The sequence below is a fragment of the Lissotriton vulgaris genome, chromosome 9, assembly GCF_964263255.1.
Source record: "Lissotriton vulgaris chromosome 9, aLisVul1.2, whole genome shotgun sequence".
In the NCBI taxonomy this organism is placed as follows: domain Eukaryota; kingdom Metazoa; phylum Chordata; class Amphibia; order Caudata; family Salamandridae; genus Lissotriton; species Lissotriton vulgaris.
In genome coordinates this window covers 599,492,981-599,512,397 of record NC_141697.1, presented here as the reverse complement: position 1 = coordinate 599,512,397, position 19,417 = coordinate 599,492,981, and the positions used below count along the sequence as shown (strand labels likewise).

At 45.7% G+C, this 19,417-nt stretch overlaps 1 protein-coding gene and 1 pseudogene across 1 annotated transcript in view; one reads left to right on the top strand and one right to left on the bottom strand.

Moving 5' to 3' along the window:
- LOC147691934 (uncharacterized) overlaps window positions 1–19,417 on the bottom strand; it is a 407,861-nt gene that overhangs the window by 375,259 nt on the left and 13,185 nt on the right. The window contains exon 3 of the mRNA XM_086939486.1: window positions 7,950–8,039. Within this exon, the coding sequence (XP_086795612.1) occupies window positions 7,950–8,039 (90 nt within the window). The remainder of the gene's footprint in view (window positions 1–7,949; window positions 8,040–19,417) is intronic.
- LOC147691935 (uncharacterized) lies at window positions 445–2,784 on the top strand (annotated as a pseudogene).

Below are 19,417 nucleotides of genomic sequence, written 5' to 3'. Positions count from 1 at the left end.
TCCCTGCCTCGGTCCGACGTGGTGTTTACCGTTGCGCGGAGGGCGGGGGAGACACAGACAGGTACTTCTGGTTGGTGAGGAAAGCGGTCTAGTTGCTGGGAGGGCTCTCCTTTAAAATCGGCTTAACTCTGCGGCCGCGTTGCGGATGAAGGACAGTGGCAGTGTTCCTAAGTCCGCTTGCGGTGCAGTTTTGAAAACAGTAATCCCTTTTAAACTTAATTTTTAATATTGGGCTTTGTTTTGGTTTTTAAAACATTTCTGTGCGAGGAGTTCGAGTTGGAGTGCTACGCTTACCTGTGCTCGATAATCTGGTCTCCCTGCCTCGGTCCGTCGCGGTGTTTACCGTTGTGCGGAGGGCGGGAGAGACAGAGACAGGTACTTCCGGTTGGTGATGGCAGCGGTCTAGTCCTTTAAAATCGGCTTGACACTGCGGCCGCGTTGCGGATGAAGGACAGTGGCAGTGTTCCTGAGTACGCTTGCGGTGCAGTTTTGAAAACAGTAATCCCTTTTAAACGTAATTTTTAATATTGGGCATTGTTTTGGTTTAAAAAAAATTCTGTGTGAGGAGTTCGAGTGGAAGTGCTACGCTTACCTGTGCTCGATAATCTGGTCTCCCAGCCTCGGTCTGACGTTGTGTTTACCGTTGCGCGGAAGGCGGGGGAGACACAGACAGGTACTTCTGGTTGGTGAGGAAAGCGGTCTAGTTGCTGGGAGGGCTCTCCTTTAAAATCAACATGCTTCTGTGGCGGCAGCGGATGCGCCGCCAAAAGCAAGTCCGTCTGCGCCCGTCCGCGGCTGACCAGGGCTAGGGGGTAGAACCCTTGTTGGATTTGACTTGAGACGCCACTACAGCCCTCGGAGGCTTTGCGCTCTTTGTCCAAGTCTGGATGATAAATGTAAGCACAGCATAAACGCTGAGGTTGATAGCTGGCAATGTAGCCACTGCTCGTTCAGGGTGGATGAACGAGTAGAGATTAGGGAGGGAGGCCCCTCACTGAGGCTATCTCTAATTAACTGTAGATCCTGGAGGGAGCACAGAATTGAGATATGTGACCTATTATCTGAAGGTCAAACAGATGTCATATTTCTCACTGAGACATGGCTGGATACTGACTCTGCGCCTGAAATCTTGGAGGCACTCCCTAGTGGTCATGGAATTATGAGAGTGGACAGACTGTCAGGGAGGGGAGGGGGCATTGCAATCATTTACAAACATGACATTCGATGCTCTCTTGCACCTGCTGACATAGCTGATGGTGAGGCAGGCTTCTTCACTATCAGTACAGCCACTAACTATGTCGTGAAGGGGCTACTGATCTATAGACCCCCGGGACCCCATTTGAGGTTTATACCCAGCCTTATTGACTACCTTATTCAACCTGCCCTCCGGTACGAAAAGTTATTGGTGCTGGGTGATATAAACCTGCATTTTGATGATGCACTCATCTCTGGGGCACAAGTGTTGCACCAGGAATTAGAAGTGCTGCAACTATTCCTAAAATCTGAACTTCCCACTCATAAGTTGGGTCATTTACTTGACCCTATTTTCGCCAACTAGGATGCGCTGGAACTGGAGCCTCCGCTTCCGGTGTTGTGGCCAGATCATTTTCTGATCACGTTTAGGATAAAGCTGCCCCTATCTAAAACACAGGAGAAAACTAAGTCCGGTATAAAAACAAGGAAGTGGGCTGGTTTTTCTCAGGGGGCTTTTAATCTGGCCTTTTTAAGGGATGGTCCCCCCTGTAAAAGGGGTGTGTAAAGCTCTCGAGAGACGTATAATTGTTGCTCTTGACTGCACTGCACCTTGGTCAACTAAAATGTCCACTAACAGACGCAAATCAGCTCCTTGGTTTAGTGAAGAGTTACAAACAGCTAAATCTACCTGTAAACACCTAGAAAGGCGCTGGAGAAAAGATTTCTCAGCCCACTTGGAAGTAGAATATAAAATTAGCCTTAAGAACTACCATTCGCTCATTAGGAAGGCGAAGGCAGCTTATTTTAATGTAAAGATCCAAACAGCAGAGAACTCTACAAAAGAGCTTTTCAAGGTCTTTAAAGAAATTTCCTCCTTGGCATCCGTTGCAGTGACTATCGTTGGCTCCGAGGAGTCAAGCAATCGAGTTGCTGAGTACTTTGCAGATAAGGTCGAGAAGATCGATTCTTTTTTTCCTGATTCTGCTCGCGATGGTAAGAGAGAGGAGAAAGAATCTAATGGGTGTTTCTGAAATGCAAGGTCTTTATGAATTGACTGTGCCCCCTCAGGACAGTCATAAAAAGATTGCCACTAGCATCAAGTCGGGCTTGCCCAGGGACCCAGCTACCCCCAGGGTGCTCAGAGGTAGTATTGACGCACTTGAGCCTTTTATGAGACATCTTTTAGAATTGTCTTTTATCTTAGGAGTGGTCCCGGAAATGTGGAAGGAGGCTGTGGTACTTCCCTTACAGAAGAAACCTCATATTAGCGCTGAACAGCTTGACAACTTTCGACCCATCTCCCTGCTTCCGTATTTTGCTACGGTTGCGGAAAAGATTGTGACTACTCATCTTACTGCACATATTTGTAACAACAACCTTCTTCATTCCTCCCAGTCTGACTTCCGGGCTTTTCATTCCACTGAATCTGCCCTTTTTTACTCCACCAAGACCATCCAGAAGTATGTGGACGAAGGGCAGGCAGTGACCTTAATTCTTTTAGACTTCAGTGCCGCTTTCGACACTGTTGCCCACCATACCCTGCTTCATGATCTAGAAAGAGGGGGTGTAGCTGGCGGAGCATTAAAGTAGATTGAATCTTTTTTATCTGAGCGTAGCTTTCAAGTCATGCAGGGCAGTCATTATTCTAAGAACATCAAGCTGACCCAGGGGGTGCTTCAGGGCTCTATCTTGAGCCCAACATTGTTCAATCTTTATGTCACCCCCTTGGCTAAAATCTCGGATAAATTTTGGATTATTGCCCTGTCCTATGCTGATGACATCCAGCTGGTGGTCTCTCTTACCCAAGCCCGGGCTGGAGCTGCCTCCAACTTTGTATCCTGCCTTCAAGAACTGGCTGTATGGATGGCAAATAACTGCCTAAAGTTGAATGACAGCAAGACCAAGGTGTTGGTGATAGGGAAGGCTCCATCAGTATGGTCTTCGGCATGGTGGCCCCAGTCATTGGGTCCTACTTCTACACCTTGCTAGTAAGCTAAGAACATTGGGGTTTGGGTGGAGAACAAGTTGTCTTTCGATTACCACACCAGGCTGGTGGCAGACGCCTGTTTTGGCATCTGGCGGGGACTACGGAAAACCCTTGACGCCCTCCCCACTGCATCTAGAAAAATCCTTGTTCATGCTCTGGTAAACTCTCGCCTAGATTATGGCAATCTTCTGTATCTGGATGCAACTGTTAGATGCTTCCAGCGTTTGCAGTGCATCCAGAATGCAGCAGCAAGACTAGTTCTCATGCTCCCGAAGAGTGCCTCAGCTACTGGTGCGCTGGCTTCTCTACAATGGCTTCCCATCAGGGTGAGAGTAAAGTTCAAGGCCTTGTGTGTGAGTCATCGGATTTTACAAAGAAAGGGGCCCATATATCTGCATGATTTTCTAACTCCCTGTGTACCGACTAGACTGTTAAGGTCCAGCAGGAAAGGTAAGGTGCATGTCCCCAAAATCAAGAGAGCCAGGAATGGTGTGCGCTCGTTTAGTTACTTGCCGGCCCAGTTGTGGAACTCGCTCCCTCAGGCACTCCGGCTGGAGTGTTCTGAATCTATCTTCCGGAAAGGTCTGAAGACTCATCTATTTCCTGTTGCTGCTGCTTCTTTACTGCTACCTTAGCGCGGGGACACACTGGCCTCAATGTAACCAGGCACTTTACAAATGTAACTATTATTATTATTATTATTAAAGTACTGTATTAAGCACCGTTTTAAACTAAAAAAATTACTGAAATTTACCCGTTATTGTTATCTCTACTAACTATAACTCGAGCCTTATGGTAACTATAATTCTCACCCCCGCCATGCACAATCTTGTCATCAAAGATGTAATTTCAGATATTGCAGTGATGTAATTAGAAGTGCATGGCGAGGGCACAAGTTATAGTTACTAGAGAGAACTATATCTGGTGACTTTTAGAGTTTTGAACTCTACATTGGTATTGAAAGTTTCACCTAATTATAACCTTTGTTTTTTTTCAATTACTTTCTAGGTGATTTTTAATGTAATGTAATATTTTAGTACCATACGTAAATCCAAAACACCCACCACGCATTGCCTTAATCAACACGCTACGTAGGGTTGGTCGCAGGACCTGGCATGCAGTCCCCCTCCCCAAGCCCACTATTGGCCCTGGCGTCTCCTCCCCGGAGGCACAAAAATTATATTATTCGGGAGGGAGTGGAATCCCTCCGCTATCCTAAATGGGTCCCCATCCCCCAGGGTCATACTTTAATTATAGGGCAGGGGGTGCATGGCCCCGTTCCCAAGCCTCGAAGACCCTATCCCTCGAGGCCATATTTTAATGATAACCTAAATAGCATAAATTAATTATAGAAGATGTGGCGCTTGGTCATCCTCCCGAGCATTAAGAGGCCCCGGGACCCCATCCCCCGGGGCCTTTTCCATTTAAATGCACTCGGGGCTCTCACAAAACATACAGATGGGGCTGCAGAGGGAGCCCCCGCAGCTCAAGCCAGCTCCTGCATGGTAAAGAGCCTGCACAAGGGCTGGGGTCTCAGGGAAGTGGTGGAATGTGTTCCCCTCCCCTCTAGTTAAAGTTTAGCCCTCGGGATAGTGCCCCAGGGGCCCATTTGGACTTCGGGAGAGGGGCTGCTTACCCCTTCCTTAAAACTAGTGTGTTTGGCCCCAGGGGATGGGGTCTGCTGGACCTCTTAAGGCTCCGGAAGGAGGTAAGCATGTCCCATCCCCTTTTATCATAAACCTGGGCCCGGGTAATGGGGACCCTGGGACCCATCTGTAGCTTGGGAAGGTAGGCCACATGCCCCCTTCCTAGAATTTCATAAAAATAACATGGCTGGCGGGTGTTAATTTATTTTGCTTTGTTTTAAAAGCCACAATCGCGTGGGACTCCAATGGGGCTGCAACTTAAAAAAAAATATTTTGGCAACACAGGGCCTAGAAGGGCAGGGTATTCGGGATCTGTCCGCTTACAGTTTTTTTTAAACTAACAGCAGGATAGGGGACTAAATCACTGAGTCCCAAAATGGCTGCCTGCAACATGTTTCCTCATGTTGCAGGCAGCCAATCTGAGGCTTGCTCTTGCAATGTATCTAGATGGCCCATGGGTAAAGAAGACCCCTGGGCCAATAAGACAGCTCTATTTTTTATTTGGATCAAGCGGCTCCCGCAAGAGTCTCTCAAACCCAACTGTCCAGATATACAAAGACTTTTGGTGCTTAATATCTTCAAAACTACAGAAACGATTTACACCAAATCACAAAAAGCAGGCTTTCTGGACTAAGAGCTATAGCAGAATTTCATTATCATTTGATATTTGTCTAAAAACTGAAACTTACTGTTGCGGACGTTTATTTAGCAGACAAAAAACAAGATGGGCCTTAGAGTTTGCACCACTTGCATACAGATTTGGCTTAGTCTCTTTATTATAAGAGGTATTTGTCCAACTTCCAGCAAATTCTACTGAATGGAGCCACTCCACCCTCATCATTAGCATCCAGAGTCTGACCTCTTGTGATTGTATAAAGAATAAATATTTCTGGAGCATGGGTCTTCTCGCTGTCAATACTATGCAATTCCAATCTCCATATTGGAGTTTCTTATCAGTAGTTTTATCTCTATCTTCTAACCTTGACTGACCTCCAACAGCTACCCACTCTTCTCCTCAGGTCCCAGGTGTTCCCAAACTCATGTTCTAGTTGTAAGCAAAAGACCTGGTGACTCTTCGCCAACTGACTTTTTTTTAATTATATTTGACTCTGTTCCTTCTACTTTCAAGTCTGCTCGATGTAAATGTGATAAAACCTTTGCATAGCATTTATACTTAACTCTAATCTTAATGCAAAGGTTGATGTCTCCTTCCACAATGATAACAAGTTTACCAAAAAGCCATCTCCACTCTCGCAAGAATGTTCACGTTTCCAAGAAATCATTTCAGAGCCATTTAACAACAGGCATATAAGCTTTGCTTCAACAGAATGTACTAACATCTCAATTGATCTTCTACCGATTTAGTTGTCAACTTTATGAAGAGCTCCAGCTGCCATTTTTGAACAAGGGACCATTCTTTTTGCGTGGACAATGGGTAGATTGCTTGCAAAGTTTTCCCCTAGATATGCATAACAGTGTACACCTTTCAATTCCTTTCCATCTAACTTCAAAGTGTTCTTCAGTTTGAAATTTCTCATCCTAAACGTTTTGTCTTCTGAATATTTAATTTTAAGAATTTATCTTGACAGCATTGACAGAATCGTTCAGTGGTCTCTGAAGGTCAATGGGAGGTCAATCAAATATTATAATTCCATCTGCTTAGTAGACACTAACGCAAACGGTGCGAATCGCAAAATTCGTCCGTTTGCGATTCCAAAATCACTTTTTGGGATGCATCATTCATCGCAATTTAAGAAATCGCGATGTTTCTGTCTGCCTTTTGATGGCAGTGGGACCACCATGAAAAAGCAATCAGAAAGGCATAGACTAATCCCTATGACGATGCAGGCACCGTCTCGATTATAAGGATAGGATTCCGACCGCTACCCGATGGGCTTTTGGATCCTGTCCAAGGCAGCAGTCTTACTCCCCGACCACTGTGGTCTATCCAGCTGCATCAAAATTTGCTGGGGACGGCCTGTCGGTGGCGATCTGCCCGACATCGTAATTAGGGCCTATGTATCTCTTAGCGCCATGTTTAGTGGAAAACTTTGCACTTTACTAAGGAGTACAGGAGCATTAGCAATAGTTTTTTTCTATATCCACAGGTGGGATTACTGCACAACATTTACAATACCAGTGTTGTATATATGACTGTGACCATGCTGACATTTTGTTAGTCTGCAAGAAATTGTGGCAGGCTTGCCTGGATGAGCTGCAAAGACAGATTACATTTTACCATATTTAGCTATTTTTACAGCCAGTTTACGTGCATTTCACAAACACAATTCGCCTTAACTTAACTTAAGAAGCCTTTAAAATGCCACTTTTTTTTAGACAAGGTGTTATAGACCACTGTATTTTGGTTCCAATGGGCAATATTAAAATCATTTTAAATATTACTTCTGTTACACCCTAAGGCATCTGGATTGAATTACAACCCAACATCGTCTTCCATAATGGTAAAAAACTAGTGCTGCTCTGTGTGCATGTGAGTTTTTTAGCATGCAAGTGCATGTTTATATCTTTGTCTTAATGCAAACTTTGTCAGCAGAAGAGTATCTGGTACCAACTGTGTAATCAAGAATTAATAGTCTTGTTTTCCCTTGGAGTGCAACTGATTTTGTCACATCCCTTTCCAGTACCTTTTTTTACCTCTCATCACTTGGTAGTAACTGCCATGTCAACTGGCAGGAATCCAATCCAGGAATCAGGGGAGTGTACCAATGCAAGGGAGGAGGTAAAAGACCTAGCCTTGAAGGTGATGTAAAGGTGAAGGTGTGAAGTCTGCTTGGGAGTGGAGTAAGAAGATGACCATTTCATGGACTGGAGTGGCTACATGGATTGCATACAGAGGAGTATGAACAACATTTCCACTCTGAGGGTAAACGTTGGGAGAATAAGCCACACTAACTGGAACCCAACACATGCCATTCTAAAGTTTCTGCTTGCACTCATGGTAATGACAATTTGAAACACACCTTAGTCTTTCCAAAGTTGGCACCCTGTTGAAGTGGCAGGTCGACAATATAGGTATTTGGAAAAATGTGATCCAACAATGCATCTACTGTTTTGAGATCAATTCTGCTCTGCTACTTTGTTTTAGAAAAAGCAAATACTACCATGTATCTCTAAGTCCTGAAGGTCCCTGGAGCAGGCATCTCCCTTTTCTTTAGGACTTAATGAAAATACTGAGGTTGCAATGAGAGGACCTGTTAAGAAAGGAAAAGCAACATTAGTTAATACAAGCTACTGTAAATTGATCAAATATAGAATGACCATAGAAAAGTGCTTTATACGCCTTTTGTTCATGCTTCAGGATCACCTGAAATTCCTTTACCACTAGATTATTCTGAGGAATTATAGATTTACACTGCTAGGGAAGCACAGCCACTCCTGTCTTTAATGCACCAACCGTGCACACAGCAGCTGTAGAAACTATGGGTTTGGGATCTGTATCAGTGATACCAAATACAGTATCACTGTCTGGCATTTTGAGGCTGATGGACCCAAGAACAACAAGACTATTATCGTCCTCCTTTTATTTAGATTTATTTATTTTGTATTCTGTTTTCTAGAAAAGCATAAAAGTCATAATAATAGATGCAAGGGAATTAATAAAAATCTAAAGTAAGTTAAATATATCCATATGGGTTAGTACCGACCCCAAAATGTTTCCCACTTATGTAGCAAAAGCATTCTTTTTAAAAATATTTTTGCTTACTTTTCTACTTTTTTGTAAATGGATAACAAACAAGAGAGGGACATTTGCTTTCCGCAGTTCTGTAATCAAAGAACTAGCATTGCAAACAAAGCACCATCGCACCATCTACATCTAGCAATAAGGGTTATGCCAAGATGTTTTGAGCTTTCCAATAGAACTGGGATTGGATCTGATATCACTTTTTCCATCCCATTACTTATGAATGAAAATATATCACCTGTACTTTTGAACAAGTCATTGTCCTGTGACTCCATGTTCGTGATCGTGAACATCTTGGACACTGGTGAGAAATATTGCGATTTGATTTTGTTTCTGTACAAATTCTTGAGTGTAATATATAAGCCATTGAATGATTAGGTGCATTCTTTTAAAATCTGAACCCCGGTGTTCATTTTTCAATGGTCTGAGACCTCTAACTAGATCTCTTTACTCACCCGAGTATCTATCTGGTCTTATTTTTATTACTATCTGAATTCTTCATTTTTGTTTATAATTGACATTACTAAGATAACTGACCTATTGACCAACACTTTGATATTTGTGTCTCTGCAAATAAAATTTCTACTAATACTTAGAATATTATTGCCTCATTTTACATGCCAACACCAGCCAGTATCATTATATCATGACTTTCAGCCTCATATCCATTGCCACATGGCCCAACTGACTCTGGAACACAGGACATGTGTCTGACTTTGTGTGAGTGCAAAGATAATACTTTAAATAATGACATTGTTTTCTTATCATAAGAGAATATTAGGACCCCCTTACATAAAATGTAAGAAACCAGCAATTGACACAATGTTGTATTTTCGCACCACATGTTGTGACCTGCACATAGTGCAAGTATTTCTGTAATGCCCAATACATTTCTTTCATTCTTTGTTTTCTACAGCTGACAATAGGACAGTGGGAATCGGAGTGCTCTGCAATGGTCCTAGAAAGAGCCCACACCAGTTCACTCATACTGGATAGTGTCCTCATTGGCATTGGGTTGTTACTCAAGAAATGAGGGAATCTTAGGTTTTTTTGAGTGAATGTTCCTATTACAGAACAGCCGACAGACCAATGCGCATTGGGTATCTGGGAGGAGCGGGAGGGATTGTTGAATGTAAACCAGCCAGGAGGTTGTTACATTTTGCTGCCTACTCTGTACTATGGGAGGAGGAGGAGGAGGAGATGCTTGTTGGGCCCCAACTCATAAGGCAGCTACAGATTGGCCCACTCCGTAGATGGTCACTGTCCTACTGCCCCAAACAGACCACATGCTTTTAAGTAGAGCCTGGCAGTGTAGATGAGACCCATTGACAGGTTCTGCATGACCAGAGTGCACTCTGTCCTTTGTAGAGGGGACCATGGAGGGAACCTTAGAGGCAAGCTGTCACTGAATTGATGTTTGTGATGGTGGGCGCCATAACCACTCTCCTGTGACTAAGGGGGTGAAAATATCCACTCAAAAAGACTTGAGATCACCACATTTTGAGTGTACACCTGCCGCTGGAGAGCAGTGCCTTTTAACACACCATGGAAACAACCTAAAGCAGAGTTTCCCTTTTGTTCGATATGAAGGCCCTAGTCTGCACAACACATGGCTGTTTTAATACTGAGGGCTATCTTCCACTAGCAGCATATCAGCGATTCTCTCCCTGATCAATCGCCCGAACCCATGCCATTTTGAGCATCCAGTATACTAAAGACAACAAAGATAAGGTTAATTCTGCATAACATTTTTGACTACTTAAATAAATTGCCAAGCTAGAAGGAGGACAAAGGCTTTTGCAGTGTCAAATGGAGAAGAGGCAGAGTGAGTTTATGTCTCAACTGGGATTTTTGCACTTTCCATGTTGAAGGTCTAAAATCTCAGATTTCTATTTGACACCACTAATAACATGGCAGTCCAGACAGTTAGTACAGTTAAGAGATCTTTACATCCTACTGTTGACCTGGGATCAAGAATCATTAGCTCACTACTTCATACTTTAGAGTTTAGATTTTGGAAATACCTTGCATGTGTATGCTTGAAACAGTTGACCTGAACGGAATGAAGGGGGTCCAAAGTTGAGACAAGTCTTCATGCTAAAATGTTCAAAAACGCACTGCCTCCGACCACCTCTCCAAAAACATTTGCAAGGCTGCAGCAAATATTGCTCTGAACACACAGACAGAACAGAGGAAGTTCTTTACCATATTTATTCTTTTATGGCACCAGCCCCAGAATTGAAATTGCCAGTGTTGCTGCTTAACAACGACCAAGTGACAATTTGTCAGGCCCACACTTTCGCCATTCTTTCAGATTAGAAATTACTATCCGTTGGTACCCATTCTTTCCATTTAAACACATCTTCTTTTTTTTGTTTTTTCGGTCTTGTTCATGGACTTCGATTCTATGTCAGGACCGGAAGCTTCGTATTCGGCCTCTGTTTCTTTACTGATAAAAATACAGCAGCCAATTAAAAGAATAAAAGCTTTAAACAAAATTTCCTGTGAACCTTTAGTCCAATGTCTCCACGAATCAGTCTCCGTAAGCTCTTGAAACCTGGGTCCATCCTCTTTCTCTTTCTTTGCTGCTGCAGCAGCATTCAGGTAAGTGATTATATATATATATATATATATATATATATATATATATATATATATAGACTCACTTTATGTGTTTTGCTTGCAATAGCGCAGCACTCATTTACAACGCGGCCATCGCACCCCTTTTTCAGAGGGACCCGACCCTCGTTTCATTGATTGATGCCAGTAGTGGAGCGGGAGCAAGGCTTGTTGGTGCATGGGTGGGCTCAAGGAGGAGAAGGTAGTACTCTTTTGATCACGAGCACACGCAGGCACGTTTAGTCGCGATTGATGTGAATTAATTCGAGCAGCTGTGGGAAACCAGGCATGAGCTGCCGAGTTGACACCACACTAGCCCCACAAAGCCCAGCGGGGTGATAAAAATGCTTGTAGGGCATGCCATAGAGGAGTAATGCAGGTGGTTCCCTCCACCTTATACCATATAACGGCTGGCACAAGCAGTGTACTCTGCCTTCATAGATTCACCTGTGGGGCCCCTCCCCCCGTTAACTTCCTACGGTGACTATTATATACTGTTTAATTCTTTGTTCTTGTAATACACCATTATGGCCAATTATTGTGATGAGGATGAGTCCTTTGGGGCCTATAAATAGGTCCCTTATGAAAATCAGATGGATGAAAGGTTGGTAGAGGCAATGGACACCCATGCGCAAGACTCCATGAATAGAGCATTGGTTTGGGCACTAAATCCATTTCCACAAGCTCTCATTAATTACGGCAGATGAGAGTTTACCATTGGCTCATTGGGGGATAGACCACCCTCTTGAATCTGAACACCGCAAAACACTGGTAGACTGAGTAAGGGTCTGGTGGGACAGTCTTTGATGCAGGCAGGGGCACAGAGGTCCTCCTCAGTTCACCTAGACCATCAATATAGGGCCTCTTTGGTGCCGGGCAATCTGGGTCAGGGCCGTTCCCTTGAAGACTCTTCCTCCCACTCATCTTACCAATCCGAGTCGGAGCATTCCCAAGGAGAATTGCAACCGGTGAAACACAAACACAAATCTCTGCATATTGATGACGCCACACCGGACAATCGCCCTTGTAACCTCCTCTTTGATCATGTTGACATTATTTATCCGCAATCAACTGACTGGGTGCCCTGCCCTGAGGTGGCAGACTATGTCCAGACTCACCTGCGAAAAGAATTCAAGAAAGAGGTGCACAATACCTCACGTTCCGAATGCACTCAACCATCACTTACGAGCAAAGCCGTAGACACTCCCGAATTAGATCCCAACATGGCGATGATAATTAACAAATTGCAAAGAAACCCAAATAAAGGGATTGACCTGGGCTGGCACAACTAACAGGACAAGCTGTTAGACCTCTCTGGGCTTCTAACCAAAAGTTTGGAGCTAGCGGTTCAGGCCAATGACTCCAATGCCACGGTGGATCAAACATTTTACTGGAAGGATCCCAGTTGGCTCTCCGTCTGCTGGGCAACCCAAACTGCGCTATCAGCTGAGTGCTGCAAATCTGAATTGATAGACCCTAAGTTGACCGAACTGGCCTCTTCAGAGGCAAGTCCTTCAGAGAACTGCCTTCTATTTGGCAACAGATTTGTCAAAGATCTGGGCAAGTAGGATGCCACTTGTTCCACTTTGGATAAAGCTCAATTGAGATAAAAAAGGTTTTGCACCCTGGTCTTTTTGCCTGGGCCAGGCACTTCAGGGGTTGAGTGCCAGACCGTGGTTACCCTCAGACCTTCTCCAGGGGCTATGCTTCCAGAGGCAGTGCATCCTATTGGGATCTTCCAACTTCCACCCCTACAACATCGAGGTGGGCAAGGACCCTCCAACAGCGGTGGCCACTGTGGTGGTAGCACAGCAAGCAACCCTGCCTTTACAGTTAAATCTCATTCTTGTTCAGAAGTTGCATTGAGGGGCAGAGTTCAGTACTTCTTACACAATCAGCGGGCGATCAGTCACGATCCCTGGGAAACAGTGCAAAGCTTCAAAATAGATTTTTACACCACTCCATCTCAGGAATCCATTACTCCCCTCTCCTTTTTTCTCCAGTCAGAGAGTCTCTTTATCGATACCAGGGTTCAAAACCAGCTTAACAAGAAGGTGATAGCGCCCTCTCTTCCTCTTCCCCTGGGATTTGTGAGCACCATATTTCTGGTACAGAAAAGGGGTGATGATTTTCGTCTGGTTCTCAACCTCAAGCACTTAAATTCTTAGGTGTTGCATCACCATTTCAAGATGGGTGGGCATTCATCTTCTGCAAGACCTTCTACAGGAAGGAGATTTAAGGCGCAAATCTACTTGAAGGATGCATATCTGTCGATTCCTGTGTAGTATGGGTTTACGGCCCTGCCCTTCGGCCAGTCCTTGGCCCCTGGGTGATTCATCAAGATTCTTCGTCCAATGGTACAGTTCCTCAGAAAAATAGGGGGGTACGTCTGATCACATATCTACAAGATATTCTCATTATGGCGCAACGCAGGGAGACGGCCTTAACCAATCTTTCATGGGTGGTGCATCTCCTTCAAGATTTGGGTTTCATAATCAATTAGGTGAAATCTCTCCCAACTTTGAGACTGGAGATCCTAGGGTTATAAGTTGACTAAGTTCTGGTGCAGCTCAAACTGCTCCTTGCAAAGATTATATCAATCAAGGAGTTAAGGAAAGCCCTTACCTCGCAGACTATATCACTGAGGACTTTGGCCAGGTTGGTGGGCTTCCGGCCTCATTGATTCAGGCCATATTTCCCAGTCCCCTTCATTATCGGCTTTAAAGTGCCTCAAGATGTAACATCTGTAGAAGGGTTTATCTTACTCAGAACACATAGGGGCCCATTCCGCCCGCCACTGTAACGGTAAACGGGACCGACCGCCAGAGGTGCAGCGGTCCTGCAATGCCTATTAGGATGTGCCCGCCACCCTGGCGGTCGCATCCTGCTATTATGCACTGCGGCGGGTGGTGCTGTCAGCAGCACCCGCCGCAATGCACAATATGCATGTTGTGCATTGGCATGCACAAGTTAACAGGCACCGCGCAGTGCCTGCCACCTTGTGTATGCCAATGAAGGGGGGTACCATAGGTACCCCCTAAGTGCACCCTCCAACACCCTGGGGGCCCGCAACGGGCCCCCAATGTCAAAGACCGCCTGCCTTTCCATGGCAGCATCGCCGCCATGGAAAGGCCTTTTTCCGCATGCATCATAAAATGGACTGCATTTTCCGTCCGGCCTGAAATCCGACCGGCGGAAAAGCGGCTGCGGTGCCCCTCGCCATATTAACATGGCGGGGGTGTCACAGGGCCATTTGGCGGGCGGATCGCCACCGCCGGTTATCAGTGATTGTGGATTACATTCCAGGTCATGCGAATGTGGTGGTGGACTTGAACTCTCGGTTTGTCTGAGATTCCAGCAATTGGAGTCTTCACCCTTGCGTCTTCAGAGCCCTCAACAGATTATGGGGCCCCTGAGAGGTGGACTTGTTTGCCTCTGACCAGAATACTCAGCTTCCAACGTTTTACACTTGGAGGCCAGATCCACAAGCAGCGAGTTTTGATGCCTTTCTCCAGTCTTAGTTGGGAAAGTTGCATTATGTGTTCCTTCTGAGGAACTGATTTTGGTGACCCCCTCTTAAGAAGGTTCAGTCGTGGTTTCCGATTGCGATGACGCAGTCTTGTGCTCTGCCGGTGCAGATCTTGCTGTTCCAGGACCTTCTAGTGGATCTGGCGGAACTCCTACACCCACTAGTGGTTCAGGGCGACTCTTTGCTTATGGCATGGAGGATTTCAGGAGACATAGTAGGTGGCGGGAGTTTCGGACCAGGCTTTCTTGTCCCGGCCTTGGGCCCCCGGTACCCATAAGCAATATGCTGCCTCCTGCCCATTATGGATTCATTGGTGTGGTGAACAGGAAATTGATCCCCTAGGGGCCACTATACCAGTGATCGCTAATTTGCTTTCGGAACTCGCTACTCAAGGTTTAGCCTATCACACAGTGAACAATTTTCGGTCTGCTATTTCAGTGGGAAATCCTGGTGTTGATTGCAGACCAGTAGATGAACCTCCGTTAATCTGTAAAATTTTCAAGGCTATCAGGCTTGTTCAACCCCCTCAACTGACATGTTGTTTAAGGGCTTGGCCGGCAGACAAAGATCTTTTGAGGAAACAGTTATCAGCAAAGTTTTTTTTTTTTTATAAATCTTTTTATTGTTGAAAGCAAAAAATAAACAGACATATCTGGTGCCATATATACATCCAATAATGACAGGGTGAATTGGTACAAAAAAACAGGATAGACGTGGAACAGCAAAAATATTCGAGAGGCTCGCACTCTTAAGCACAAAATAAAATTTGCAGCAATATAACCGGTTAACAGTTTAGTTGCGGATCCTAAAAACCTTCCCACCCATAAAATCAAAACAGCAGGAGAATCATGGCAACCAGATACTAGAAGTTAAGGATCAAAGTCAGGATATTTCGCCAATATTACGAGTAAAGGAAAGACTGAGAAAAAATTGAAAAAGAGAGAAAACCATATGGGCGATAACAAAACGAAAACAATAAACCCATCCCCCCACCCTGCACCCCTGCAAACGGCTATCGCCTAACCCCCAGAAGCAGCGTGCCTGTCGGCCCAACTAACAAGGTTCTAAAAGAAATCAATCGGACAGCAAATATGTATCTTAACAAGGGAATCTTCAAACACCGCCCAGCCTTACTATAGCATAAATTTAGAAAATCCTGTGCCCATCGATACTTGAGTCAAACCCAATCTTTCGATCTCATCCTTGTCCCTTCCGATCAGACACATGAGTCCCCTCCTGATAAACCACCTCTTCCACAAGACAGTCCGAGTCTGAAGAAACTATAATAGAGCTCAATGCAAGACAAAGTAGTAGAACGAAAGTGCCGTGAACATCGTCAGGTCCAGAGACTCCCTTCCCCGTTGTGAACTCCCAGCGTTGATTCGTTGGCCATCTTAGCGGCCCGATGCATAGGGAAGTGACGCAGTTTCATTCCGATAACAATTCTTATCAAAAGTTTCTGGAGTGGGAACATCAATTAGTCCTTCCATAGTCGGCAATGATCGTAGGCTTAACAATCCATTGGTGGCATTGAGCTTGTGTTCATCTTCCAAAACACTGGTCAAAGGCTCCATTACCTCACACAATGGGGGGTCTACTTCCTTCACCAGAGTGGCCATATTGGGTGTCTCGGTTGTCGCTGTTTCTTGTAATGGAGTAGGGTCCGGTCCAATTTGTAACATCTCAGCCAAGCGCTCCATCGTCATCTGAATGCGGTCTTCAACGTACACCTGAAGTGACCCAATGGCCGCCAACACAGTTCGCAGAGACGGATCACTCACAGTCTGTTCAACCACTCTTCGATCGGTATCGATCATGATCACTTCCCCCAGCAGGCTCGATCTCTCAGAGGGGAACGGGCAAATAGGGAACGGTCGACTGCCGAGGGAGACTTACATGTTGTTTCGATGATATTCTGGGGCCGCCACCGCAGGCGGAGATCCAAACCCAGCGAACACCAGCGGGCCAGTTACCGGGTCACCGGGCAGGGCCCCCGTCCACAACTGCAAGCGTTAGGCTGTCACCCCTCCTCCGACCTTCACCAAGGCAGCCAACCGTCATCCACATCAATCCGAAAAGCAAAAGAAATGTTTTATTTTTTTTTCACCACTCCGGTAGACCGGACCCGATCACACCACCACAGCTGATGTTGTTTAACTGAAACCCGGATGGGCCAGTACTCGAGACCCCGGCTTCCGGGCAGATCTAGGCCGCAAACTTCCACTCTACATATCTTCGTCAGCCGAGCAAGTAGAGATCTCAGGATAGCACCATTAATCTCACGTCAGGTTCATACACATTGTGGCTGGGCGCAGAGACAGGATAAATGGCAGGATATTCCGGCGGGAGGCAGAGGTCGGCGGAGCCGGGAGCCTACACTGCCATCTTGGTTGCTAGCGTGGCTCCTCCCCCGTTATCAGCAAAGTTGACTCTATTTTTATGTCTCATTTCTTCTAGGCATTGGATATAACAAGTAGAGGATTTACTCCTACGGGGTTTCCTTTCAGATATCTAAATACACCAAGACAAATTCATGTTGCACGTCTTGTCTTGTCTTATAATGACATAGAATAAAAAAATGCTAACTAAAGCGCCCAGAATTTTCAGTTCTATTATGGACTTGGAGGCGAGGATTATCCCACTCAGTGTTATGGTTGAGATTATGTTGAATATACAGAACTGTTGATGTTGTTAACATCCGATATTATTATTTTTTTTAAAACTTTATTGTGCAATACCAATATCATTACAAGTATGGGCCTACAACCACAGGGGCCGGCCGCTAGAACATATAAAGCAATTGTAAAACATCACATAGCAGCGCCTGATCCCCTAGAGGTCCAGCAAAATACAGGATACAGTTCTCTGCAACACAGGATGGAATCAGGATATAGTTATTTTTGATTTTTTAGAAAAGAACAAAAAGAAAAAACAGACAAAAATATCGCAAAGCGGAAAGCATTATGGACAAGGTCGAGCTCCGACGGGGGAAACTTCAATACAGGATAGATAATCAGGAAGGCAATAGAGATGACCAGGGGGGGGAGTCAGTGGGGAAGTCAGACAATCAGGAAAAAGAGTACATTCTTCCAGGAATGTCAGGATCAGGGAGACAGAGAAATGTCCGGATTGTCCTCAAACGGGGGTGTACAGATGTTCCTTCGGTAGGCGTTCCAATGACCCCAGATTTTATTCCACGCCCTAGGCTTGCCCCTAGCCAAATATACAGGCTTCTCTCTAAACATACCCCAGTCCATATTTTCCTTCCATACTGACACGGTGGGGGGCCGTTGGGAACCCCACAGCTGCGCAATATCGCTCTTCGCGATCATTTTCCCAAAGACCGCCCACCGGGCCTGAGCGACATTGTAATCATTCGGCCCCCACACATTCAGCAAGCACCTCCGAGCCTCAGGCAGCAGAGCGACCCCGGTGACACACTCCATTACCGCATGCACATGATTCCAATACGCCGCCACCTCACGGCATTCCCAAATGATATGGAGAAAGGTAGCACTCAATCCACACCCGCGCTTGCATAACCCATCCGAGGAAAAGCCCATAGCAACCAAACGAGGACCAGTAACATATACCCGATGAAGAATTTTGAGTTGGACGAGACGGAGACGGGCGGGAATGGCGACCTCTTTCGGGGAAGACAGTGCTGACTGCCAGTCTTCGTCATCCAACTCCAACCCGTCTCCGGTCCAGGCCTCCCTGAGACGCACAAGGAGATCTGCCCGATTGATGATTAATTTCTTATAAATCAATGAGATCGTACTATCGGGCAGATGACCATCAAGTATACGGTCCTCGAGTGGGGAGGACTCGGGAACATTAGCATCGGTAGCGAAGACCGACGTCAAAGCATGGCGGACCTGCGCATACCTGAACAACTCTCTATCACTCAACTCATACTGACTCTGAAGCACCTCAAAGGTCTTGACCGCGCCTTTCACCCAAAGGTCACCCACTCTGCTTATACGATCATATCCCATTTCTCAAAACCTTTCGTTGTCCAGAGGCATCCCAGTCTTTCAGAAGCATACAGAGGGGTCGCTCGTGTCAATCGATCATTCCATCCCATGGCCGCGTTTGCATCCTTCCACACACGCACCGCAATCTTGGTGGGTCCCGTTAGGTTCCTCCTCGCCGTCCGAGAGTAAAGCGCTCTAGTGAAGTTACCGCCGGGTAACTGGTGTTTATCCATCTCGAAAGCCGGATTTGGACTGGGTGCATACATTGCGTGGTTGATTGCGGACAACTGGGAGGCCCAATAATACCTCCTGATATCCGGGAGCGCCATGCCCCCGTCATACCAGGGGAGAGTTAGCTTTGCAAGGGCGATACGTGCGCGGCCGTCCCAAACGAGCCTCCTCTATAAACCTTCCACCTCCCGAAAGTAGCGTACCGGAATAACGTCGAACGAGTTCTGGAGTGCGTATAGAAACCGGGGCAGGGACATCATTTTAAAGAGTGCCGCGCGACCGAGTGGCGACAACGGCAATCTACGCCACCGAACCACGTCTAATTTCAATCGTCGGAGAGGAGGAAGGAGATTGTGCTCATAGCGGGCAGCTGGGTCTAGCGATATAAAGATCCCCAAATACTTGAAGCCAGATCGAGAGATCTGAATGGGAAACCTACTTGGTAATGGGGGAAGGCCGCCCGAGATGACGTATACACAAGATTTAGACCAATTTATGATCAAACTAGAGTTCTTGCCGAACGAGGTGAGA